Source organism: Oncorhynchus nerka, linkage group LG10 (assembly GCF_034236695.1).
Source record: "Oncorhynchus nerka isolate Pitt River linkage group LG10, Oner_Uvic_2.0, whole genome shotgun sequence".
In the NCBI taxonomy this organism is placed as follows: domain Eukaryota; kingdom Metazoa; phylum Chordata; class Actinopteri; order Salmoniformes; family Salmonidae; genus Oncorhynchus; species Oncorhynchus nerka.
Genome location: NC_088405.1, coordinates 64,095,357 through 64,123,138, shown reverse-complemented (window position 1 = coordinate 64,123,138; position 27,782 = coordinate 64,095,357). Strand labels below are relative to the sequence as shown.

Here is a 27,782-nt window from a genome sequence, read left to right as displayed (position 1 = left end):
AATCTGGTGGTCCCAGCGCGCACGACCCACGTGGAGTTCCAGGTCTCCGGTAGCCTCTGGAACTGCCGATCTGCGGCCAACAAGGCAGAGTTCATCTCAGCCTATGCCTCCCTCCAGTCCCTCGACTTCTTGGCACTGGCGGAAACATGGATCACCACAGATAACACTGCTACTCCTACTGCTCTCTCTTCGTCCGCCCACGTGTTCTCGCACACCCCGAGAGCTTCTGGTCAGCGGGGTGGTGGCACCGGGATCCTCATCTCTCCCAAGTGGTCATTCTCTCTTTCTCCCCTTACCCATCTGTCTATCGCCTCCTTTGAATTCCATGCTGTCACAGTTACCAGCCCTTTCAAGCTTAACATCCTTATCATTTATCGCCCTCCAGGTTTCCTCGGAGAGTTCATCAATGAGCTTGATGCCTTGATAAGCTCCTTTCCTGAGGACGGCTCACCTCTCACAGTTCTGGGCGACTTTAACCTCCCCACGTCTACCTTTGACTCATTCCTCTCTGCCTCCTTCTTTCCACTCCTCTCCTCTTTTGACCTCTCCCTCTCACCTTCCCCCTACTCACAAGGCAGGCAATACGCTCGACCTCATCTTTACTAGATGCTGTTCTTCCACTAACCTCATTGCAACTCCCCTCCAAGTCTCCGACCACTACCTTGTATCCTTTTCCCTCTCGCTCTCATCCAACACTTCCCACACTGCCCCTACTCGGATGGTATCGCGCCGTCCCAACCTTCGCTCTCTCTCCCCGCTACTCTCTCCTCTTCCATCCTATCATCTCTTCCCTCTGCTCAAACCTTCTCCAACCTATCTCCTGATTCTGCCTCCTCAACCCTCCTCTCCTCCCTTTCTGCATCCTTTGACTCTCTATGTCCCCTATCCTCCAGGCCGGCTCGGTCCTCCCCTCCCATTCCGTGGCTCGACGACTCATTGCGAGCTCACAGAACAGGGCTCCGGGCAGCCGAGCGGAAATGGAGGAAAACTCGCCTCCCTGCGGACCTGGCATCCTTTCACTCCCTCCTCTCTACATTTTCCTCTTCTGTCGCTGCTGCTAAAGCCACTTTCTACCACTCTAAATTCCAAGCATCTGCCTCTAACCCTAGGAAGCTCTTTGCCACCTTCTCCTCCCTCCTGAATCCCCCTCCCCCCTCCTCCCTCTCTGCAGATGACTTCGTCAACCATTTTGATAAGAAGGTCGACGACATCCGATCCTCGTTTGCTAAGTCAAACGACACCGCTGGTTCTGCTCACACTGCCCTACCCTGTGCTCTGACCTCTTTCTCCCCTCTCTCTCCAGATGAAATCTCGCGTCTTGTGACGGCCGGCCGCCCAACAACCTGCCCGCTTGACCCTATCCCCTCCTCTCTTCTCCAGACCATTTCCGGAGACCTTCTCCCTTACCTCACCTCGCTCATCAACTCATCCCTGACCGCTGGCTACGTCCCTTCCGTCTTCAAGAGAGCGAGAGTTGCACCCCTTCTGAAAAAACCTACACTCGATCCCTCCGATGTCAACAACTACAGACCAGTATCCCTTCTTTCTTTTCTCTCCAAAACCCTTGAACGTGCCGTCCTTGGCCAGCTCTCCCGCTATCTCTCTCAGAATGACCTTCTTGATCCAAATCAGTCAGGTTTCAAGACTAGTCATTCAACTGAGACTGCTCTTCTCTGTATCACGGAGGCGCTCCGCACTGCTAAAGCTAACTCTCTCTCCTCTGCTCTCATCCTTCTAGACCTATCGGCTGCCTTCGATACTGTGAACCATCAGATCCTCCTCTCCACCCTCTCCGAGTTGGGCATCTCCGGCGCGGCCCACGCTTGGATTGCGTCCTACCTGACAGGTCGCTCCTACCAGGTGGCGTGGCGAGAATCCGTCTCCTCACCACGTGCTCTCACCACTGGTGTCCCCAGGGCTCTGTTCTAGGCCCTCTCCTATTCTCGCTATACACCAAGTCACTTGGCTCTGTCATAACCTCACATGGTCTCTCCTATCATTGCTATGCAGACGACACACAATTAATCTTCTCCTTTCCCCCTTCTGTTGACCAGGTGGCGAATCGCATCTCTGCATGTCTGGCAGACATATCAGTGTGGATGACGGATCACCACCTCAAGCTGAACCTCGGCAAGACGGAGCTGCTCTTCCTCCCGGGGAAGGACTGCCCGTTCCATGATCTCGCCATCACGGTTGACAACTCCACTGTGTCCTCCTCCCAGAGCGCTAAGAACCTTGGCGTGATCCTGGACAACACCCTGTCGTTCTCAACTAACATCAAGGCGGTGGCCCGTTCCTGTAGGTTCATGCTCTACAACATCCGCAGAGTACGACCCTGCCTCACACAGGAAGCGGCGCAGGTCCTAATCCAGGCACTTGTCATCTCCCGTCTGGATTACTGCAACTCGCTGTTGGCTGGGCTCCCTGCCTGTGCCATTAAACCCTACAACTCATCCAGAACGCCGCAGCCCGTCTGGTGTTCAACCTTCCCAAGTTCTCTCACGTCACCCCGCTCCTCCTCTCTCTCCACTGGCTTCCAGTTGAAGCTCGCATCCGCTACAAGACCATGGTGCTTGCCTACGGAGCTGTGAGGGGAACGGCACCTCAGTACCTCCAGGCTCTGATCAGGCCCTACACCCAAACAAGGGCACTGCGTTCATCCACCTCTGGCCTGCTCGCCTCCCTACCACTGAGGAAGTACAGTTCCCGCTCAGCCCAGTCAAAACTGTTCGCTGCTCTGGCCCCCCAATGGTGGAACAAACTCCCTCACGACGCCAGGACAGCGGAGTCAATCACCACCTTCCGGAGACACCTGAAACCCCACCTCTTTAAGGAATACCTAGGATAGGATAAAGTAATCCTTCTCACCCCCCTTAAAAGATTTAGATGCACTATTGTAAAGTGGCTGCTCCACTGGATGTCATAAGGTGAATGCACCAATTTGTAAGTCGCTCTGGATAAGAGCGTTTGCTAAATGACTTAAATGTAAATGTAAATGAGTGAGTGACCGGTCTAGCACCGTGCTACCCGGTTCTGCGCACCATGCCTTCAGTGCGCATCCACAGCCCGGTGCGCTGTCAGACGGATTGTGCCGGCTCAGTGCTCCTGGCCTCCGGTGCGTCTCATCGGCCCAGGTTATCCTGCGCCAGCTCTATGCACGGTGTCCCTGGTTCGCCAGCACAGCCCAGTGCTGACTGTTCCAATTCCCCGCACTTGCCGGGCTACGGGGGGTATCCAGCCAGGACGAATTCTGCCAGCTCTGCGCTCAAGACCTCCGGTGCACCTCCACGGTCCAGTGTGTCCTGCGCTGGCTCTATCCTAAAGCACACCGTTGCCTCATTTTGTATCACATTCCAAATATAAAACTGGGGAGGAACAAAAATGCAATTTCAGAATGTGGAGGGACATGCCCCCGTCCACCCGTCCCCCGTCCCCAGTGAAAGTTGCACCCCTGCGTAAAAGTGTATCCATCCAGAGATCTGTATATAATGGCGAGATGTTATTGTCTCCGTCCTAACTATGGGAGTCGTTGTCCCAAAGGCAGGAAGGCAGGCGACATGTTTAAATCCAAAATAAGCCCATAGAAACGCATTGGGTTTATTTTGGACAGATTTTGGCGAGAGTAAAACCTCTCGCTTCGCCTCTTCCCCTCTGATCCATCTCTGTCCAAAAAATTAAAAACTGCCGCAACGGATTATAGGATTATAGTTAATTACCACATTTCTGAGCTAAACTAGGTTGAATATTTGCGAACTACAACTCGCTTTAGCCCAGCGTTCCACATAGTTCTTGACTTGATTTCTGTCTTGAAAGATTTCTCTAGAGAAACGTCACGCTGGGCTCACAAAAAAACAAACTAAATGGAATACCAGTAATTGAACCGACGTCAGTCAATTAGTTGTTAAATAACAACAAAAAATGAAATGGCGGTTAATCGCTCAGCACTAACTGTAAGTATTCTGGGGCACAAACACAGGTTGCATATACTGAACATATATGCCAAGGTTCACACAGACAAACAGACTACAAGACTCACATATGAATTTATTGTATACAAACACAAATGCATGTACTCACTACTTCCTACGACACTCAGATGCACGATCCATCTTGAATTCTGGGAGACTAACAAAGCCCTCTGCCTTTTCATCCTGAGGGAGGAAAAAACATAATATCATACACTGTTTTGAGTCTGACAAACATTACTTTTCTGAGTTACAAAAAATATAGAGGGATGGTTAACATCTTCACAAGATAATCAAGAGAGGATGCAGAGAGGGAGTCACAGTACAACAAATTAGCAAGTTTGTCAGTATCACTCACCTCCTCATTCATGTACCAGTATAGGCAGGTATCTTTCAGGATGAACCAGTATTTCTTCCACTTCTGGGAGAAGTAGCTTTTAGCATCCTTCTTTTTCCACAGCCAGCCCTCACAGTCCCCCCGCCCCAGGTCTTTACATGAGATACGCCTCTTACTGATGGAGGACAAAGAGTCACCAGCTGTAGGAAGGAGAGAGGAGTATCAATGAAACAACTGTATTGGATGGTCTGCAGCAGATTACATGTATGTATGTAGTGTATATTTGAAACTGTACATGCATTGTGGACTGTAGGTTTTGAATAACTCACCTTTACTCTTCTTCCTAGACCTTGAGCGCAGCGAGGATCGTTCAAACATCTACAAAATAACACACAGGAAAATGAGAGATATCAAACCACATTGATCTGTCTCCACTGTGCTCAGACCTCTATATATCTAATCATAATCACAACAAAAAAACACGTCAGTGTTGTCTCAGGGCCCTGGGACCGATGGGACTTACATGGTAGAGGGAGGCGGAGTCAGAGCCAGACGTGGAGACTTCCATCTGGAGGGCTGGGAGGAGGGCGTAGTGGGCGGGGCTGCCCTTGTCACTCTTCTTCCTGCTGCGCCCTGTCAGGTACTCCTCTGGCATGGCCTTGTCCTCACTCTGATTCACATAGCACAGCAGGGAGTTCTCTACCAGAGCAGGGGAGGCCAGCAATTAGATCACTTTGTCTAAGCCATTCGATTATATCGGCCTACTATGTGTACATCATTTCTACCTTCTGAATATTCATTGTGCTGTCACTTTGTTACTACAAACTTTAAACAACAGCGAAAAACAAGCCAAAAGCCAATTCTAGAGATTGTGTAATGATTGCTTGGATGAAAAGGGACAGTTGTGTGACTTGTGGACTTAGTCATGTCATTAGGGCCTTGAGGCTACAGCGAGACCCCTGATGAACATCCTCCATCTGACTCTTATAGGCTAGTTTTGGGAGCCATGTCATTGGGGAGTGTAATTGATGTTTTGTGTAATCCTGTGGTGTGTCCAGGCATTCGGCTTTAGGGCTCTGAGGCTTTACTCAGTCTTGTCATTCAGACAAATGCCTAGGCTTCACTCTAACCCCATTATTGTACTGAACCAACAGAGCCATTTCCAAAGGATTGTCATTATTCTGATATTTGCAAGACATCTTCCCCAAAAAATTGAAAAAATATTGCCTTTAGGCAATACGTCAAGATACTGCCTCTTGCCAAATATACGGATAAATATAGCACCCTAAATTATGCTGAAAAGCCCAGGGGGAATAAACTGAATTGCCATTGGGAATAAAAACACAACATCACAGTGGCTGCCTCTCAGACTGAACCAAGGCCATTCGCTCTGTTCCTACTCTGGTTGCCACCAGGCCTGGCAGCAACCAATCAAACCAAGCAAATCTTGGGAAGAGCCTGGTTACAGTTGCCAAGGCAACGACATACCTTCAAGACCCAAAAGCAAAGAGAGAGAGAGAGAGGCAGAGAGTCACTGAGAGAAATGGGTGAGATTGAAAGAGAAAGAGAGTAGGAGGGACTAACAAAGATACACAGAAAGAAGAGACCGGAAAAGAGGGACAGATAGAGAGGAGGATAGCTAATTCAGCATCATATCTATTATGCACTGAGCCCTGCCTGGCTGCTCAGCTTCCTAGTCCCTTGGCTAAGACATCTGAGATGGGGAGGCAGAAAACCCAATTATAAGAGATATCCACCCACTCACCTCTGCTGCTATAGCTCTCTCTTTCTGTCTCCCCTCTCTTTTTATCTCTCCCTTTCTCTCCATCCTGGCCTCCCACTCACCTCTCCTGCTCTCTCTCTTCAGCTTGGCCGGGTCTTCATAGTCTCCCACCCAGTTATATTCCACTGGCATGGAGATGGGCCTAAGCCTGCCTGGAGCACGCAGCACAGATAACACACAACATTACAGACCTACCCAGGAAAATCTAAGAGCTACAAACAGCCTATATTAACAATACAGTGACACAAACATCACAAACACAGCAGGCATTGTATACAGATGTAGGATCATTCATTTTGCTACAACAGGAAAATAATCCTGCAGCAACAGGAAATGTGAATTATTATGTGTATTACAATTAATGAGCATTTTTGTAGGTGTTGATACATTTTTTTGTTAGGGCAAATCAAATCTGAAATGTTCAAAGTGAAGATTACAAACTTTAGAAGCATTTTTAAAACAGAAATACACTACACGTTTGCATTTCCTGCTCTGCAGGAATATTTTCGCAGCAACAGAAGAGTGGTCAAATCTATAGGAAGTGCACCACCTGCATCTCTCATACAAACACACAGCCTTGGACTGCGTCGTAACATATGTGGAGGACAGACATCCCACATACAAACAAACAGGCTTGGACTGGGTCATATCATACAGTATATGGGGGACTGACATCCCTCATACAAATATGCGGTTTGGACTGGGTCATACCATAAGTGGGGGTGCAGTCCCTGCGGACAGGTGGAGGCCCGTGGTTCTGGTCGTATTCGTAGCAGTACAGAACAGCATCCTCCTCCACCAGAGGGAAACGTCGGCGACACTCCTGGTCCAGGAAGGAGTTGGGGGACTCAGAGCCCTTGGCCACCGGGATGTCAGTTTGGAGGTCGTCGTCACCTGATAGATTTCCCTTGTCGTCTCTGCAGCACAGATCATGGAGAGAGTCTGTTCGCCTATGGAGCATCGACTGCATTGGTAAACTTCAACAAAGTCATATACTACAAGGCACATAAATCCCCCCACAAAAGGGAATAAACTGACTAAATTCACAGAGTGAAGTAATTACACAGGTAAACCACTACACTTTTTCACTGCAGATAATAACATAAAACATAATCAAAGTACATTATACAGTGACTACACTGTGTAATCCATCAGGTAAAGCATACAGTATAAACAGTGACTACACTGTGTAATCTCTCTGGTATAACATACAGTATAAACAGTGACTACACTGTGTAATCCCTCTGGTAAAACATACAGTATAAACAGTGACTACACTGTGTAATCCCTCTGGTAAAACATACAGTATAAACAGTGACTACACTGTGTAATCCCTCTGGTAAAACATACAGTATAAACAGTGACTACACTGTGTAATCCCTCTGGTAAAACATACAGTATAAACAGTGACTACACTGTGTAATCCATCTGGTAAAACATACAGTATAAACAGTGACTACACTGTGTAATCCCTCTGGTAAAACATACAGTATAAACAGTGACTACACTGTGTAATCCCTCTGGTAAAACATACAGTATAAACAGTGACTACACTTTAATCCCTCTGGTAAAACATACAGTATAAACAGTGACTACACTGTGTAATCCCTAAAGTAAGGCATACAGTATAAACAGTGACTACACTTTAATCCCTCTGGTAAAATGTGCAGTATAAACAGTGACTACACTGTGTAATCCCTAAAGTAAGGCATACAGTATAAACAGTGACTACACGGTGTAATCCCTAAAGTAAGGCATACAGTATGTCAAAGTGAGGCAGCTGTGTGTGTACCTGGGGGTGTATGGTTCCTCGGGGGGCGGGGGGATGAAAAGGTCCTGCAGGGCACAGCTGTCCCTCCTGGAAGGGGTGCTCAGGGTACTGGTGGGTGTGGCCACACTGCTGCTGGGGCTCTGAGGGATGATGGGCTGTGAGGAGAGAGAAACCTAATCAGTTGCACAACTGAATGCATTCAACTGAAATGTGTATTCCTTATGTAACCCAACCCCTCTAAATCAGAGAGGTGCGGAGGGATGCCTTAATCGAAATCCACATCTTCGGCACCTGGGGAACAGTGGGTTAACTGCCTTGCTCAGGGGCAGAATGACAGATTTTTACATTGTCGGCTCTGCGATTCGATAACCTTTCGATTACTGACCCAACGCTCCTACCCACCAGACTACCTGCAGCGGGGGAGAGAGGGTGAGTTTTCTGACATACTGCTGTGATGTGTCGTTTCATAATAAATTACGATCAATCAAACCTTTAAAGCTTCAATATGTAGGAAATGCTAGTCTTGTTTCTTGATTGGAGAATGGCTAGAGGCAGGGTTAGGGAAGGGAAAATTGATTTGATCCTTTGCATTTGATGAATTATAAAGCATAAATCAATAACTGAATCTGGATGGATGATGAAATGAGGAGGAGGAGGGTACAGAGAGGAGAAGAGAGGAGGCAGAAAAGAGGTAAAGGAGAAGGGGGAGGAGATGAGAGGGGATTAGGAGGCGGCAGAGCTCTGACGCGCTCCAGTTGGTCAGGGCCCCAGGGGGAGGGAGGGAAACAGCACTTAGCCCAGCGTGGGATTCAGAGGGGGACAGGGATAGAGTCACATATGCCCGTCTCATCTCCACACGTACGCTTCCCTCCACGCACAAGTTCAGATACAACACCGATATGAAATCATTGTTTGGGGTAAAATATGACAGACAGACACACAGAGACAGACACATTCACAAAACGTCACTGCTTTAACGAGACCCACAAACATGGAATGCACTCTCCTGCTTGCATACTCACCATGCACAATCAGGCACATACTGTGCACATACAGAAGTTCACATGCCCTCTCAGTCATTAACCCACTGAAAAGATAGTGGTATACAGTACATAAATCACCTCTCACTAACACACAGGGCTCTATTTTAACAAACCTAACGCAATGGTAAATCTTATCACTGGTGGTAGCGCTATAGGTCCTGGGTGTGTCAGAAATACTTTAGTTATTTTCACAGCAGGAATTATGAGCTCATAGGCTGGCGGGGGTGTGAAAGGGCTAGGTTTAGATTAATAAACCATTTGTAGGTGTGACGAGAACTTGGCCACTCACTGGTCAAACAATGTGTTCCATGGCTTAATCATTTAAAAAAATATATATTTCACCTTTATTTAACAAGTTCTCATTTACAACTGCGACCTGGCCAAGATAAAGCAAAGCAGTGCGACACAAACAACACAGAGTTACACATGGGATAAACAAACATACAGTCAATAACACAACAGAAAAATCTATATACAGTGTGTGCAAATGTAGTAAGATTAGGGAGGTAAGGCAATAAATAGGCCATAGTGGCGAAACAATTACAATTTAGCAATTAACACTGGAGTGATAGATGTGCAGAAGATGATATGCAAGTAGAGATACTGGGGTGCAAAGGAGCAAAAATATAAATAACAATATGGGGATGAGGTAGTTGGGTGGGCTATTTACAGATGGGCTATGTACAGGTGCAATGATCGGTAAACTGCTCTGACAGGTGATGCTTAAAGTTATTGAGGGAGATATAAGTCTCCAGCTTCAGTGATTTTTGCTATTTTTGCTGGAAGGAAAGGCGGCTAAAGAAGGAGTTGGCTTTGGGAGTGACCAGTGAAATATACCTGCTGGAGCGCGAGCTACGGGTGGGTGTTGCTATGGTGACCAGTGAGCTGAGATAAGGCGGGGCTTTACCTAGCAAAGACTTATAGATGACCTGAAGCCATTGGGTTTGGCGACAAAAAAAGAAGTGAGGGCCAGCCAACGAGAGCATACAGGTCACAGTGGTGGGTAGTTTATGGGGCTTTGGTGACAAAACGGATGGCACTGTGATAGACAACATGCAATTTGCTGAGTAGTGTTGGAGGCTATTTTGTAAATGACATCGCCGAAGTCAAGGATCGGTAGGATAGTCTAGCAGCATAAGTGAAGGAGGCTTTGTTGCGAAATAGGAAGCCGATTCTAGATTTAATTTTGGATTGGAGATGCTTAATGTGAGTCTGGAAGGAGAGTTTACAGTCTAACCAGACACCTAGGTATTTGTAGTTGTCCACATACTCTAAGTCAGAACCGTCCAGAGTAGTGATGCTAGATGGGCGGGCGGGTGCGGGCAGCAATTGGTTGAAGAGCATGCATTTAGTTTTACTTGTATTTAAGAGCAGTTGGAGGCCACAGAAGGAGTGTTGTATGGCATTGAAGCTCGTCTGGAGGTTTGTTAACACAGTGTCCAAAGAAGGGCCAGAGGTATACAGAATGGTGTCGTCTGCGTAGAGGTGGATAAGAGAATCACCAGCAGCAAGAGCGACATCATTGATATATACATAGAAAAGAGTCGAATTTAACCCTGTGGCACCCCCATAACACCGCATGCGGTTGTCTCAAGTTGTGTAGGTCATTGACGGTCTTTGAGTTGCTGGGGGCACGGAATATTCTCGTCCTAGTCCACTGTGGAATGATACCAACTACGGTTGATTAAATAGTATAAGCTACAGTAACGAGTATAACAAGAGTAAAAAAAACATCCAGTGTTTGCTCAATATGTTCAGAGTGTTAGCAGTCAACATTGTTGTAATTGCCTTAAATATTTACACACCTCAAATATCGCCACTCCTCCCATCTCAGCGCAAGTGAAATGCCACCCTATTCAATATTTACTATAAAGTAACCACTAAAAAGGAGGACCTTCTTGATGCAATTAAAGCCTTTGAGTCTAGGAAAGGGCTGGATGACATACCAGTTAAGGTAGTATATCAAACCTTTTTGGTTGTACTCGGAGGACCGTTATTAGCATGTTTTAACCACTCCTATAAAAATGGTAGATTATCAGATACTCAACAAGAAGGTCTGATTTCACTATTACTGAAAGAGGAACCAAGTGGTATATATAAAGATCCAGTCCATTTAACAAATTGGAGGTCCCTTACACTTCAGTGTTGTGATACAAAAATTCTAGCAAAATGCATAGCGCATAGAATTAAAAAGGTACTGTCAGATATTATTAATCCTATTAATCATGTTTTCTTTAACATAAACAATACATTGGAGATAGTATACAGTGCTTATTCCATGTAAGAATGATGGAGGCCACTGTGTTCTTGGGGACCATCAATGCTGCAGAAATGTTTTGATACCCTTCCCCAGATCTGTGCCTCGACACAATCCTGTCTCGGAGCTCTACGGAAAATTCCTTTGACCTCATGGCTTGGTTTTTGCTTTGACATGCACTGTCAACTGTGGGACCTCACATAGACAGGAGTGTGCCTTTCCAAATCATGTCAAAGTAATTACATTTACCACAGGTGGACTCCAGACAAGTTTTAGAAACATCTCAACGATGATCAATGGAAACTGGATGCAGAGGGTCTGAATACTTATGTAGGTAAGGTATTTTCTTTTAAAATTATTTTTATACATTTGTCATCATTTGTCAATAGAACACTATGCCAAGTCTGCGAAACCAGGCCTGGTATTCATAACTGACTTTGAAAAGGATTTTGATAAAGTGTCCTATATTACATATATGATCTAAAAACAAAATGAAACTTTTACATTACCGCGTCATTTACCAATAAAATGGTCTGACGGGGAAGTGGATATACTCTGTATATTCATATCCCGAAAGAAAGAAATGTTCTCACTACAATACATTTTAATAGAAAGTTAGCAAAAATAAATAAGATCTTGCTACCGTGGAAAGGAAAATATCTGTCTATTTGTAGAAAAATCACCCCGAGTCATATCCCAGTTAACCTATTTGCTTATGGCCCTGCCTACACCTAACGACTTGTTTTTCAATTATATGAGCAAAAAATATTCAATTTGATTTGGAACGGCAAGCCAGACAAAATTAAACGGGCCAATTTATATAATTAATCTGAATTCGGAGGGCAGAAATGATTAAATATTAAAGCATTAGACCTCTCACTAAAGGCTTCAGTCATGCAAAATCTATACTTAAATCCGAACTAGTTCACTAGCAGATTAGTAAAAATGGCTCACCCCGTGTTCAAGAATGGCCTTTTCCCCTTTATTCAGATTACAACCTCTCACTTTCACATGATTTGAAAACGAAATAATCTCCTAAATATTGCTATTTTTAAAACAAACCAAAGAAAGTTGGTTGCAATTTCAGTTTAATCCACCAGAAAAGACAGAACAAATATTACAACAAATATTTTGGTTAAACTCAAATACACTAATTGATAAAAAAGCATTATTTTTGGAGGAACATTTTTTAAATGGTATAATCTTTGTAAACTATATCATAAATAGGACTATTCGAGTTATGTCACACATGCAGCTAACAAAAATATATGGAAATGTCTGCTCTATCCAAAATTTCAACCAACTAATTGCAGCAATACCGCCAAAATGAAAGAGGCAAGATGAAGGGGGAGAAAGTAAGGAACTTGTCTGTCAGCCCTGCATTAAAGACCATAATTTGTTAAAGAAAATTGTGATGAATAAAATAGTATAATAATCAAAACATTTACATTTACAGCTGTGCTATACAGATTCAAAAATAGTTGGGAAGAGATTTTCGATGTAATGATTCCATGGCACTGATACACAAAAAAATGCCAGATTTAAAACAGAGTTTTTTTTAAATTGAAATGATTATTCAAAATTCTTGAAACCAATGGTATGTTATATACAGTGCATTCGGAAAGTATTCAGACCCTTTGACTTTTTCTATATGTTGTTACGTCACTGCCTTAATCTAGAATGGATTAAAAAATATATATAAAAAATATATATATCAATCTACACACAATACCCCATAATGACAAAGTGAAGACAGGTTTTTAGAAATGTTTGCAAAGTTATTAAATATTTAAAAAACAGAAATACCTTATTTAATTGAGTATTTAGACCCTTTGCTATGAGACTCAAAATTGAGCTCAGGTGCATCCTGTTACCACTGATCATCCTTGAGAACAACTTGATCGGAATCCACCTGTGGTAAATTCAATTGATTGGACATGATTTGGAAAGGCACACACCTGTCTATATAAGGTCCACAGCTGACAGTGCATGACAGAGAAAAAACCAGGCCATTAGGTTGGAGAAAATTGTCCGTAGAGCTCCAAGACAGGATTGTGTCGAGGCACAGATCTGGGGAAGGGTACCAAAACATTGATGCAGCATTGAAGGTCCACAAGAACACAGTGGCCTCCATCATTCTAAAATGGAAGAAGTTTGAAACCACTAAGACTCTTCCTAAAGCTGGCCGCCCAGCCAAACTGAGCAATCGGGGGAGATGGGCCTTGGTCAGAGAGGTGACCAAGAACCCAATGGTCACTCTAACAGAGCAACAGATTTCCTCTGTGGAGATGGGAGAACCTTCCAGAAGGACAACCATCTCTGCAGCACTCCACCAATCAGGCCTTTATGGTAGAGTGGCCAGACGGAAGCCACTCTTCAGTAAAAGGCACATGACAGCCCGCTTGGAGTTTGCCAAAAGGCACCTAAAGTACTCTCAAACCATGAGAAACATGATTCTCTGGTCTGATGAAAACAAGATTGAACTCTTTGGCCTGAATGCCAAGTGTCACATCTGGAGGAAACCTGGCACCATCCCTACAGTGAAGCATGGTGGTGGCAGCATCATTCTGTGGGGGGGATGTTTTTCAGCAGCAGGGACTAGTCAGGATCAAGGGATAGATGAAAGGAGCAAAGTACAGAGAGATCTTTGATGAAAACCTGCTCCAGAGCACTCAGGACCTCAGACTGGGGTGATGGTCACCTTCCAACGGGACAACGACCCTAAGAACACAGCCAACACAATGCAGGAGTAGCTTCCGGACAAGTCCCTGAATGTCCTTGAGTGGCCCAGCCAGAGCACGAACTTGAATCCGATCGAACATCTCTGGAGACCTGAAAATAGCTGTGCAGCGACGCTCCGCATACAACCTGACAGAGCTTGAGAGGATCTGCAGACAATAATGGGAGAAACTCCCCAAATACAGATGTGCCAAGCTTGTAGCGTCATACCCAAGAAGACTCCAGGCTGTTATCGCTGCCAAAGGTGCTTCAACAAAGTACGGGGTAAAGGGTCTGAATGCTTATGGAAATGTCATATTTAATTATTTTTTTATCATATTTTTGGGGGCAAAAATTTATGAAGAACAGTTTTTGATCATTATGGGGTATTGTGTGTAGATTGATGAGGGGAAAAATATATGGGAAATTGGAAATGATTGGAAATGATGCAGACAATTACATTGATAGAAGCCACAATCTATCTGCAATACTAAAGCTGATCTAATTTTTAAAATAATAATAATAATAAAGAACCACTATTAAGGGAATAGTTTGTGATTTCACACCCATTCATCAGTTGTGTGGAGGTTGAAAGTGAATGTGTTGTCATACTTGCAGGGCTAAGGGTTTCCATCTCATGTTCTTCAGCAGTGCTGGGGTGGACGTCAGCGTGCTCTGTGGTCGCTTCTTCAGAGTCAGCATAACACCCCCGGGGTCCCCGCGCAGAGAATTCACCAAGTTCTTCAACTGCCAGCCCACCTAGCGCCACAAGCCAACACACACACACACACACACACACACACACACACACACACACACACACACACACACACACACAAATATAATGAAAAACACATAGGGCAACATTTCGCACGAACATAGTAGTAATCATAGGGTAGTCCTATAACAGTATGTAAACGTAAGATAAATGGGGAAGGACTAGGGAGATAATATAAAAATATATAAAAATTGAATGACCTTCACCAGAGCTCGCTCTCAGTCAGAGAAGATTAGCATTTTATAAATGTTTTCTGTAGGATGTTACAAAATCAATGTCAAAATGTAGTTTTCTTTGCCCTATGTCATTATCAATGACATAGAATGAATCATTAGATTGTACTTTACAATATTATAACCTTAATATACTTGTGTTTGACAGTGTTGATGAAATAAGAATGTTAATTTGCTGTGACCGTTGCTAGTTTAGACTGTGCAACTCTTGGTTGTATCTCTCCCATATTAGGCATTGTGTGGTGGTACCATTTGGATGTGTTTCCAAATGGTTGAACCAATCAAAATCAACTTGATATCATTTTCACCTCCAGATCCTTGGCTTTCATTGCCTAAACTGATGATCACTCTACGTTGAGAGGGGCCGTTTCTATGCCGATTTAAAGGGAAAGACTCAGAAATACACTATGAAAACTGGAACAGATTGTCTTTCACAAAGGGTGGATATTGAAATTCAATCTCTTAGCTTTGTAAATAAATATATATTTAATCTCATTTTAAGTATTGTATTCATCAGATTTCATTTAGAAAAAGCCCATGTTTTCACTCATGAACTTACAGCCACTAGTTAGCTTGTAAGTTGAGTTTCGAAGTTAGCGCCGTTCTGCCACGGAGCAGCGCCACAGAATTCTATTGAGCAGTGACCGCTTTTTTATCATACTGTGATGACATTCCAATCACTCTAAACATGCTAAATTCTCAGAGTAAATTGTCTGTAACGTTTGAACCATATACAGTATAGTATATGAGGTTTGGACTATTGTTTTTCTGATTAAATTCTATATTGACTGCACTTTTCTTTTTATGCAGTTCAGATGAACACTCCAAACAGCCTACCCCGACCGATCAGAGGCATCCGCATGGTCCTAAAGCACACCGTCACATTCCAATGATAAAACTGGGGTTGACAAAAATGCAATTTCAGAATGTCCCAACCGTCCCCAGTGAAAATTGCACCCGTTTGTATTAACCTTGAATGAATGAATCCTTTCATGGGTGAACATCTTAAATGTTGTATTGACTACTACTGCTATCTTGGCCAGGTCCCCCTGGAAAAAAAGAACCTGCTTCTCAATGTGTTTCTTCCTGGTTAAATCAAGGTTAAAAAAAAAAAGGTTAGAAAATAGAGAGACGCACCACTGTCTGATGATTGACCTGGATGACTTCATCGCCTGCATGAATTTTCTTACAGCGGTCAGCCAGAGACTGATGGAGAGGAAGAGACACATCACACAGCTATAAAAACACTGATGGGCCTGATGCTGTTCACTGTCATTTAGGAGATTCACTGTGACACCGCCTTGAGAGACACATCTCCCTCTGACTGAGCATGATCGATACTCACTCCCTCTGTAGTTCCAGTGATGACATGCAGGCCATCATATGTCGATTTGATGTACATGCCCTATAGAGAGACAGAGAGAGGTAGCTTAGGGCCATAGCCTGATAATAGTTTGCACATCCATATACAGTACATTACAAGCACAAACACATAAATGCATACAGTACAACGTTACAAAAAACATCCATGAATCTATATTGTACATTTTCAAGGCAAACAGACAAACATACTCAAATGTTCAAGCCTTCCCTCAGAGGGGCTGTAAAGTGCATAACAAACAGACACACAGAAACGCACACGCGCGCATACACACACACACATTCAGTGCATCTCAGTCTGAGTGAGAAGAGAGTAAGAGGTTTATTTTTGACCCACTCTGCCCACTCCTCTGTTCAGGTTCTATTGACAGTCCTGTATGTGAAAAGCTCTGTTGCCTTCTGTTTGCTCTGTGGCCCTCTGAGGGCTCTGTGCATTTGTGTGTGTGGGGGGGTGGAAGTTTACAGCCCCAAGCAGGACAGTCATATCAACAGTTGAAGTCGGAAGTTTACATACACCTTAGCCAAATACATTTAAACTCCGTTTTTCACAATTCCTGGCATTTAAATCCTAGAAAAATTCCCTGTCTTAGGTCAGTTAGGATCACCACTTTATTTTAAGAAAGTGAAATGTCAGAATAATAGTAGAGAGAATTATTTATTATTCTTTCATCACATTCCCAGTATGTCAGAAGTTTACATACACTCAATTAGTATTTGGTTGCATTTCCTTTAAACTGTTTTTGGGTAGCCTTAAATGTTTTGGGTAGCCTTCCACAAGCTTTCCACAATAAGTTGGGTGACCCATTCCTCCTGACAGAGCTGCTGTAACTGAATTAGGTTTGTAGGCCTCCTTGCTCGCACACGCTTTTTCAGTTCTGCCCACAAATTTTCTATGGGATTGAGGTCAGGGCTTTGCGATGGCCACTCCAATACCTTGACTTTGTTGTCCTTAAGCCATTTTGCCACAACTTTGGAAGTATTCATGAGGTCATTGTCCATTTGGAAGACCCATTTGCGACCAAGCTTTAACTTTGTGACTGATGTCTTGAGATATTGCTTCAATATATCCACATAATTTTACTTCCTCATGATGTCTTCTATTTTGTGAAGTGCACCAGTCCCTCTTGCAGCAAAGCACCCCCACAACATAATGCTGCCACCCCCATGCTTCATGGTTGGGATGGTGTTCTTCAGCTTGCAAGCATCCCCTTTTTCCTTCAAACATAACGATGGTCATTATGGCCAAACAGTTCTATTTTTGTTTCATCAGACCACAGGACATTTCTCCAAAAAGTACCATCTTTGTCCCCATGTGCAGTTGCAAACCGTAGTCTGGCTTTTTTTTATGGCAGTTTTGGAGCAGTGGCTTCTTCCTTGCAGGGCGGCCTTTCAGGTTATGTCAGTATAGGACTCGTTTTACTGTGGATATACGTCACGTTCTGACCTTAGTTCTTTTGTTATGTCTTTGTTTTAGTATGGTCAGGGCGTGAGTTGGGTGGGCAGTCTATGTTCGTTTTTCTATGTTGCGTGATCCAAGATGGCGTAGCAGTAAGTCGTCCCGTCGTATCGTCTCTCTGTAAATATCGTCTCTTTTTCGTTTTAGATATTTTTTCTTCGCATATCTTTAAAAACATTTTGCTAAACCTAAGCTTCCAAATACTCTTCTGCAACCCGCCAATGTAGCTACTTTTCCTAAAGTATTTATATTTACTTCGGAACCGGACCCCCTCAACTGAAGCTAGCCAGCTAACTACCAGCTATGCTAGCGGTCTTCAGCTAACCGGTCATCAACTAACCTTTAGCTCGGAAAGCTCTCGCCAGTTCGAACAACGCGACGCTAACCAGAGCATAACGGACCTATTTAATTTTTTACCCCCGGATTCCCACCACAAACGGAACATTCTTCAGCTGGATCTTCACAACTTGCTATCGAGCTAAACAGCAACCCTGGTTGATTACTCCTGGCTAGCGTTTCCACCCACGTAGCTTGAAGCTAGCCCGGCCAGAGCTCCTAGCATACTCCTAGGCTACAATACCTTGACCTACGACCGGTCTATCGATATCAATGCATGAAGAGGAATAAACAGACTCACCCCATCGCGACGTCCTCCAAAGGCTAACTCTCTAGCCCTCGCTATCTCCTTGCTTGCTAATTCGGCATGCTAACTGCTAGCTTGTTTAGCCCAGGTCCGCTAACTACTACCTTGTTTACCCCGGCCTGCTAATCTGTTAGCTTGTTAGCACAGGCCTGCTAATCCGGCTGCATCGCCGCGTCCCAAAAACGCAGTGGTCCATATGTACTTTATCTCTTCCCGATTTTTTTTTATTTTTTAAATTTGTTTATACCTTCCGGAAACCTGCCTCACCCAATGTGATACGGAATCGCTATTATCTTTATTTTTAGAACACACTCAAGAACCTCCAGAAGCTAACCAGCTAGCCAGCTACAAGCTATTTAGTCATTGTTAGTTTTTTTAACCTGGATAACACTCGCCAGCCCAGCCCCCCTGCCCCATCCACCGCTGCCCCTGGACTCTGATCACTTGGCTACATAGCTGATGCACACTGGACTGTCCATTAATCACGCTAGCTCTCCGAATTTAACACCTGTGCCCCTGGACTCTGATCACTTGGCTACATAGCTGATGCACGCTGGACTGTCCATTAATCACGGTACTCCATTCTGCTTGTTTGTTTTATCTGTCGGCCCCGTTGCCTAGTCAATGCCTTTTTACCTGCTGTTGTTATGCTAGCTGATTAGCTGTTGTCTCACCCACTGTTTTAGCTAGCTTTCCCAATTCAACACCTGTGATTACTGTATGCCTCGCTGTATGTCTCTCTCAAATGTCAATATGCCTTGTATACTGTTGCTCAGGTTAGTTATCATTGTTTTAGTTCACAATGGAGCCCCTAGTCCCACTCCTCATACCCCTGACACCTCCTTTGTCCCACCTCCCACATATGCGGTGACCTCACCCATTACAACCAGCATGTCCAGAGATAAAACCTCTCTCATCATCACCCAGTGCCTGGGCTTACCTCCGCCGTACCCGCACCCCACCATACCCCTGTCTGTGCATTATGCCCTGAATATATTCTACCATGCCCAGAAACCTGCTCCTCTTATTCTCTGTCCCCAACGCTCTAGGCGACCAGTTTTGATAGCCCTTAGCCGCACCCTCATACTACTCCTTCTCTGTTCCGCGGGTGATGTGGAGGTAAACCCAGGCCCTGCATGTCCCCAGGCACCCTCATTTGTTGACTTCTGTGATCGAAAAAGCCTTGGTTTCATGCATGTCATTTAACATTTAACATTTAAGTCATTTAGCAGACGCTCTTATCCAGAGCGACTTACAAATTGTCAACATTAGAAGCCTCCTCCCTAAGTTTGTTTTACTCACTGCTTTAGCACACTCTGCTAACCCTGATGTCCTTGCCGTGTCTGAATCCTGGCTCAGGAAGGTCACCAAAAATTCAGAGATTTCCATACCCAACTATAACATCTTCCGTCAAGATAGAACTGCCAAAGGGGGAGGAGTCGCAGTCTACTGCAGAGATAGCCTGCAAAGTAATGTCATACTTTCCAGGTCCATACCCAAACAGTTCGAACTACTAATTCTGAAAATTACTCTCTCCAGAAATAAGTCTCTCACTGTTGCCGCCTGCTACCGACCCCCCTCAGCTCCCAGCTGTGCCCTGGACACCATTTGTGAATTGATTGCCCCCCATCTAGCTTCAGAGTTTGTTCTGTTAGGTGACCTAAACTGGGATATGCTTAACACCCCGGCAGTCCTACAATCTAAGCTAGATGCCCTCAATCTCACACAAATCATCAAGGAACCCACCAGGTACAACCCTAACTCTGTAAGCAAGGGCACCCTCATAGACGTCATCCTGACCAACTGGCCCTCCAAATACACCTCCGCTGTCTTCAACCAGGATCTCAGCGACCACTGCCTCATTGCCTGTATCCGCTACGGTGCCGCAGTCAAACGACCACCCTCATCACTGTCAAACGCTCCCTAAAACACTTCTGTGAGCAGGCCTTTCTAATCGACCTGGCCCGGGTATCCTGGAAGGACATTGACCTCATCCCGTCAGTTGAGGATGCCTGGTCATTCTTTAAGAGTAACTTCCTCACCATTTTAGATAAGCATGCTCCGTTCAAAAAATGCAGAACTAAGAACAGATACAGCCCTTGGTTCACTCCAGACCTGACTGCCCTCGACCAGCACAAAAACATCCTGTGGCGGACTGCAATAGCATCGAACAGTCCCCGCGATAAGCAACTGTTCAGGGAAGTCAGGAACCAATACACGCAGTCAGTCAGGAAAGCTAAGGCCAGCTTCTTCAGGCAGAAGTTTGCATCCTGTAGCTCCAACTCCAAAAAGTTCTGGGACACTGTGAAGTCCATGGAGAACAAGAGCACCTCCTCCCAGCTGCCCACTGCACTGAGGCTAGGGAACACGGTCACCACCGACAAATCCATGATTATCAAAAACTTCAACAAGCATTTCTCAACGGCTGGCCATGCCTTCCGCCTGGCTACTCCTACCTCGGCCAACAGCTCCGGCCCCCCCGCTGCTCCTCGCCCAAGCCTCTCCAGGTTCTCCTTTACCCAAATCCAGATAGCAGATGTTCTGAAAGAGCTGCAAAACCTGGACCCGGACAAATCAGCTGGGCTTGACAATCTGGACCCTCTATTTCTGAAACTATCCGCCGCCATTGTCGCAACCCCTATTACCAGCCTGTTCAACCTCTCTTTCATATCGTCTGAGATCCCCAAGGATTGGAAAGCTGCCGCAGTCATCCCCCTCTTCAAAGGGGGAGACACCCTGGACCCAAACTGTTACAGACCTATATCCATTCTGCCCTGCCTATCTAAGGTCTTCGAAAGCAAAGTCAACAAACAGGTCACTGACCATCTCGAATCCCACCGTACCTTCTCCGCTATGCAATCTGGTTTCCGAGCCGGTCACGGGTGCACCTCAGCCACACTCAAGGTACTAAACGACATCATAACCGCCATCGATAAAAGACAGTACTGTGCAGCCGTCTTCATCGACCTTGCCAAGGCTTTCGACTCTGTCAATCACCATATTCTTATCGGCAGACTCAGTAGCCTCGGTTTTTCGGATGACTGCCTTGCCTGGTTCACCAATTACTTTGCAGACAGAGTTCAGTGTGTCAAATCGGAGGGCATGTTGTCCGGTCCTCTGGCAGTCTCTATGGGGGTGCCACAGGGTTCAATTCTCGGGCCGACTCTTTTCTCTGTGTATATCAATGATGTTGCTCTTGCTGCGGGCGATTCCCTGATCCACCTCTACGCAGACGACACCATTCTATACACTTTCGGCCCGTCATTGGACACTGTGCTATCTAACCTCCAATCGAGCTTCAATGCCATACAACACTCCTTCCGTGGCCTCCAACTGCTCTTAAACGCTAGTAAAAACCAAATGCATGCTTTTCAACCGATCGCTGCCTGCACCCGCATGCCCGACTAGCATCACCACACTGGATGGTTCCGAACCTTGAATATGTGGACACCTATAAGTACCTAGGTGTCTGGCTAGACTGCAAACTCTCCTTCCAGACCCATATCAAACATCTCCAATCGAAAATCAAATCAAGAGTCGGCTTTCTATTCCGCAACAAAGCCTCCTTCACTCACGCTGCCAAGCTTACCCTAGTAAAACTGACTATCCTACCGATCCTCGACTTCGGCGATGTCATCTACAAAATTGCTTCCAACACTCTTCTCAGCAAACTGGATGCAGTTTATCACAGTGCCATCCGTTTTGTCACTAAAGCACCTTATACTACCCACCACTGCGACTTGTATGCTCTAGTCGGCTGGCCCTCGCTACATATTCGTCGCCAGACCCACTGGCTCCAGGTCATCTACAAGGCCATGCTAGGCAAAGCTCCGCCTTATCTCAGCTCACTGGTCACGATGGCAACACCCATCCGTAGCACGCGCTCCAGCAGGTGTATCTCACTGATCATCCCTAAAGCCAACACCTCATTCGGCCGCCTTTCGTTCCAGTACTCTGCTGCCTGTGACTGGAACGAATTGCAAAAATCGCTGAAGTTGGAGAATTTTATCTCCCTCACCAACTTTAAACATCAGCTATCTGAGCAGCTAACCGATCGCTGCAGCTGTACATAATCTATTGGTAAATAGCCCACCCATTCACCTACCACCATTTCACCTACCTCATCCCCACAGTTTTTATTTATTTACTTTTCTGCTCTTTTGCACACCAATATCTCTACCTGTACATGATCATCTGATCACTTATCACTCCAGTGTTAATCTGCAATATTGTAATTATTCGCCTACCTCCTCATGCCTTTTGCACACATTGTATATAGACTCCCCCTTTTTGCTCTACTGTGTTATTGACTTGTTAATTGTTACATTTACATATTACATTTAAGTCATTTAGCAGACGCTCTTATCCAGAGCGACTTACAAATTGGTGCTTTCACCTTATGACATCCAGTGGAACAGCCACTTTACAATAGTGCATCTAGGTCTTTTAAGGGGGGTGAGAAGGATTACTTTATCCTATCCTAGGTATTCCTTAAAGAGGTGGGGTTTCAGGTGTCTCCGGAAGGTGGTGATTGACTCCGCTGTCCTGGCGTCGTGAGGGAGTTTGTTCCACCATTGGGGGGCCAGAGCAGCGAACAGTTTTGACTGGGCTGAGCGGGAACTGTACTTCCTCAGTGGTAGGGAGGCGAGCAGGCCAGAGGTGGATGAACGCAGTGCCCTTGTTTGGGTGTAGGGCCTGATCAGAGCCTGGAGGTACTGAGGTGCCGTTCCCCTCACAGCTCCGTAGGCAAGCACCATGGTCTTGTAGCGGATGCGAGCTTCAACTGGAAGCCAGTGGAGAGAGCGGAGGAGCGGGGTGACGTGAGAGAACTTGGGAAGGTTGAACACCAGACGGGCTGCGGCGTTCTGGATGAGTTGTAGGGGTTTAATGGCACAGGCAGGGAGCCCAGCCAACAGCGAGTTGCAGTAATCCAGACGGGAGATGACAAGTGCCTGGATTAGGACCTGCGCCGCTTCCTGTGTGAGGCAGGGTCGTACTCTGGGATGTTGTAGAGCATGAACCTACAGGAACGGGCCACCGCCTTGATGTTATTTGAGAACGACAGGGTGTTGTCCAGGATCACGCCAAGGTTCTTAGCGCTCTGGGACGAGGACACAATGGAGTTGTCAACCGTGATGGCGAGATCATGGAACGGGCAGTCCTTCCCCGGGAGGAAGAGCAGCTCCGTCTTGCCGAGGTTCAGCTTGAGGTGATGATCCGTCATCCACACTGATATGTCTGCCAGACATGCAGAGATGTGATTCGCCACCTGGTCGTCAGAAGGGGGAAAGGAGAAGATTAATTGTGTGTCTACTGCATAGCAATGATAGGAGAGACCATGTGAGGTTATGACAGAGCCAAGTGACTTGGTGTATAGCGAGAATAGGAGAGGGCCTAGAACAGAGCCCTGGGGGACACCAGTGGTGAGAGCACGTGGTGAGGAGACGGATTCTCGCCACGCCACCTGGTAGGAGCGACCTGTCAGGTAGGACGCAATCCAAGCGTGGGCCGCGCCGGAGATGCCCAACTCGGAGAGGGTGGAGAGGAGGATCTGATGGTTCACAGTATCGAAGGCAGCCGATAGGTCTAGAAGGATGAGAGCAGAGGAGAGAGAGTTAGCTTTAGCAGTGCGGAGCGCCTCCGTGATACAGAGAAGAGCAGTCTCAGTTGAATGACTAGTCTTGAAACCTGACTGATTTGGATCAAGAAGGTCATTCTGAGAGAGATAGCGGGAGAGCTGGCCAAGGACGGCACGTTCAAGAGTTTTGGAGAGAAAAGAAAGAAGGGATACTGGTCTGTAGTTGTTGACATCGGAGGGATCGAGTGTAGGTTTTTTTCAGAAGGGGTGCAACTCTCGCTCTCTTGAAGACGGGAGGGACGTAGCCAGCGGTCAGGGATGAGTTGATGAGCGAGGTGAGGTAAGGGAGAAGGTCACCGGAGATGGTCTGGAGAAGAGAGGAGGGGATAGGGTCAAGCGGGCAGGTTGTTGGGCGGCCGGCCGTCACAAGACGCGAGATGTCATCTGGAGAGAGAGGGGAGAAAGAGGTCAGAGCACAGGGTAGGGCAGTGTGAGCAGAACCAGCGGTGTCGTTTGACTTAGCAAATGAGGATCGGATGTCGTCGACCTTCTTTTCAAAATGGTTGACGAAGTCATCTGCAGAGAGGGAGGAGGGGGGAGGAGGATTCAAGAGGGAGGAGAAGGTGGCAAAGAGCTTCCTAGGGTTAGAGGCAGATGCTTGGAATTTAGAGTGGTAGAAAGTGGCTTTAGCAGCAGAGACAGAGGAGGAAAATGTAGAGAGGAGGGAGTGAAAGGATGCCAGGTCCGCAGGGAGGCGAGTTTTCCTCCATTTCCGCTCGGCTGCCCGGAGCCCTGTTCTGTGAGCTCGCAATGAGTCGTCGAGCCACGGAGCGGGAGGGGAGGACCGAGCCGGCCTGGAGGATAGGGGACATAGAGAGTCAAAGGATGCAGAAAGGGAGGAGAGGAGGGTTGAGGAGGCAGAATCAGGAGATAGGTTGGAGAAGGTTTGAGCAGAGGGAAGAGATGATAGGATGGAAGAGGAGAGAGAAGCGGGGAGAGAGAGCGAAGGTTGGGACGGCGCGATACCATCCGAGTAGGGGCAGTGTGGGAAGTGTTGGATGAGAGCGAGAGGGAAAAGGATACAAGGTAGTGGTCGGAGACTTGGAGGGAGTTGCAATGAGGTTAGTGGAGGAACAGCATCTAGTAAAGATGAGGTCGAGCGTATTGCCTGCCTTGTGAGTAGGGGGAAGGTGAGAGGGTGAGGTCAAAAGAGGAGAGGAGTGGAAAGAAGGAGGCAGAGAGGAATGAGTCAAAGGTAGACGTGGGGAGGTTAAAGTCGCCCAGAACTGTGAGAGGTGAGCCGTCCTCAGGAAAGGAGCTTATCAAGGCATCAAGCTCATTGATGAACTCTCCGAGGGAACCTGGAGGGCGATAAATGATAAGGATGTTAAGCTTGAAAGGGCTGGTAACTGTGACAGCATGGAATTCAAAGGAGGCGATAGACAGATGGGTAAGGGGAGAAAGAGAGAATGACCACTTGGGAGAGATGAGGATCCCGGTGCCACCACCCCGCTGACCAGAAGCTCTCGGGGTGTGCGAGAGCACGTGGGCGGACGAAGAGAGAGCAGTAGGAGTAGCGGTGTTGTCTGTGGTGATCCATGTTTCCGTCAGAGCCAAGAAGTCGAGGGACTGGAGGGGGCATAGGCTGAGATGAACTCTGCCTTGTTGGCCGCAGATCGGCAGTTCCAGAGGCTACCGGAGACCTGGAACTCCACGTGGGTCGTGCGCGCTAGGACCACCAGATTAGGTGGCCGCGGCCATGCGGTGTGGAGCGTTTGTATGGTCTGTGCAGAGAGGAGAGAACAGGGATAGACAGACACATAGTTGACAGGCTAGAGAAGAGGCTACGCTAATGCAGAGGAGATTGGAATGACAAGTGGACTACACGTCTCGAATGTTCAGAAAGTTAAGCTTACGTAGCAAGAATCTAATTGACTAAAATGATTAAAATGATACAGTACTGCTGAGGTAGGCTAGCTGCGTTGTTGACACTACCCTAATCAAGTCGTTCCGTTGAGTGTGAAGTTTCTACAATGCTGCTTTTCGGGGCTAGCTGGCTAGCTAGCAGTGTTGGTTACGTTACGTTGCGTTAGGAGAACGACAATAGCTGGCTAGCTAACCTAGAAAATCGCTCTAGACTACACAATTATCTTTGAAACAAAGACGGCTATGTAGCTAGCTATGTAGCTAGCTACGATCAAACAAATCACACCGTTGGGACTGTAATGAAATGAAATGAAAATATGATACTACCTGTGGAGCGAAGCGGAATGCGACCGAATGCGAAAGTTCTATTCAGTAGACGTTGGCTGGCTATTGGCTAGCTAGGAGTGTCTCCTACGTTAAGGACGACAAAATAGCTGGCTAGCTAACCTCGGTAAATTAAGATAATCACTCTAAGACTACACACTCTAACTACACAATTATCTTGGATACGAAGACAGCAAAGACAACTATGTAGCTAGCTAATACTACACTAATCAAGTCGTTCAGTTGAGTGTGATAGTTACTACAGTGCTACGGTAGCCGGTGAACGTATGCTAGCTGGCTAGCTGCTAGGCAGATAGGAGGACGACGAAATACGATAATAACGCAATTATCACTCTAAGACTCCACACTCTAAACTACACAATTATCTTGGATACGAAGACAGCAAAGACAACTATGTAGCTAGCTAACACTACACTAATCAAGTCGTTCAGTTGAGTGTGATAGTTACTACAGTGCTACGGTAGACGGTGAACGTGTTGGGCAGATAGGAGACGACGAAATACGATAATTACGCAATTATCTTTGATACAACGACGACTATGTAGCTAGCTAAGAAGAAATTGCTAAGATTAGACAAATCAGACCGTTGTACTATAATGAAATGTAATGAAAAAGTTATACAACCTGCAGACCGAAGCGCGGATGCAGGTTGTTTACTCCATGTGTAACTCTGTGTTGTCTGTTCACACTGCTATGCTTTATCTTGGCCAGGTCGCAGTTGCAAATGAGAACCTGTTCTCAACTAGCCTACCTGGTTAAATAAAGGTGAAATAAAAAAATAAAAAATAAAAAATGTGTTTGGCCTGGTATGGTTCTCAATCAGAGGCAGGTGTCGTTCGTTGTCTCTGTTTGAGAATCATACTTAGGTAGCCTTTTCCCACCTGTGTTTTGTGGGTGATTGTTTTCTGTTGAGTGTTTGTATCTGCACCAGACAGAACTGTTTCAGTTTCGTTCGTTCACTTTGTTGTTTTTGTTCAGTGTTCTATTACTTTATTAAAAATATGGACACTTACCACGCTGTGCATTGGTGCTCACCTTCTTCCATCGCCAATGGCCGTTACAGAATCACCCACCAAAAAAGGACTAAGCAGTGTGGTATCGGGCAGCAGCAGAAATCTCTGGACTCATGAACATGGGAGGAGATTCTGGACAGAGAAGGACCCTGGGCACAAGCTGGGGAATATCGCCGCCCCAAGGCAGAGCTGGAGGCAGCGAAGGCTGAGCGGCGGTGGTATGCGGAGGCAGCACGGCAGCGCGGCTGGGACGAGAGGCATCCCCCAAAATTTCTTGAGGGAGGCACACGGGGATTGTGGCTAAGTCAGGTAGGAGACCTGAGCCAACTCTCCGTGCTTACCGTAGAGAGAGGTGGACCGGGCAGGCACCGTGTTATGCCGTGAGGCGCACGGTGTCCCCGTTGCGCAGGCATAGCCCGGTGCGTTACATCGCAGCACCTCGTATCGGCCGAGCCAAGTACCATGAAGCCGGCTCAGCGCATCTGGTCTCCAGTGCGTCTCCTCGGGCCAGGGTACATGGCACCAGCCCTACGCACGGTGTCCCCGAGTTCGCCAG

At 46.3% G+C, this 27,782-nt stretch overlaps 1 protein-coding gene across 1 annotated transcript in view; it reads right to left on the bottom strand.

The window, feature by feature from the left end:
- LOC115135829 (connector enhancer of kinase suppressor of ras 2-like) overlaps positions 1-27,782 on the bottom strand; it is a 61,978-nt gene that overhangs the window by 14,158 nt on the left and 20,038 nt on the right. Inside the window, 10 exon segments of the mRNA XM_065023676.1 lie at positions 4,078-4,151; positions 4,324-4,502; positions 4,632-4,680; positions 4,826-5,001; positions 6,148-6,237; positions 6,797-7,002; positions 7,878-8,011; positions 14,487-14,633; positions 16,023-16,091; positions 16,231-16,290. Of these exon segments, the coding sequence (XP_064879748.1) occupies positions 4,078-4,151; positions 4,324-4,502; positions 4,632-4,680; positions 4,826-5,001; positions 6,148-6,237; positions 6,797-7,002; positions 7,878-8,011; positions 14,487-14,633; positions 16,023-16,091; positions 16,231-16,290 (1,184 nt within the window).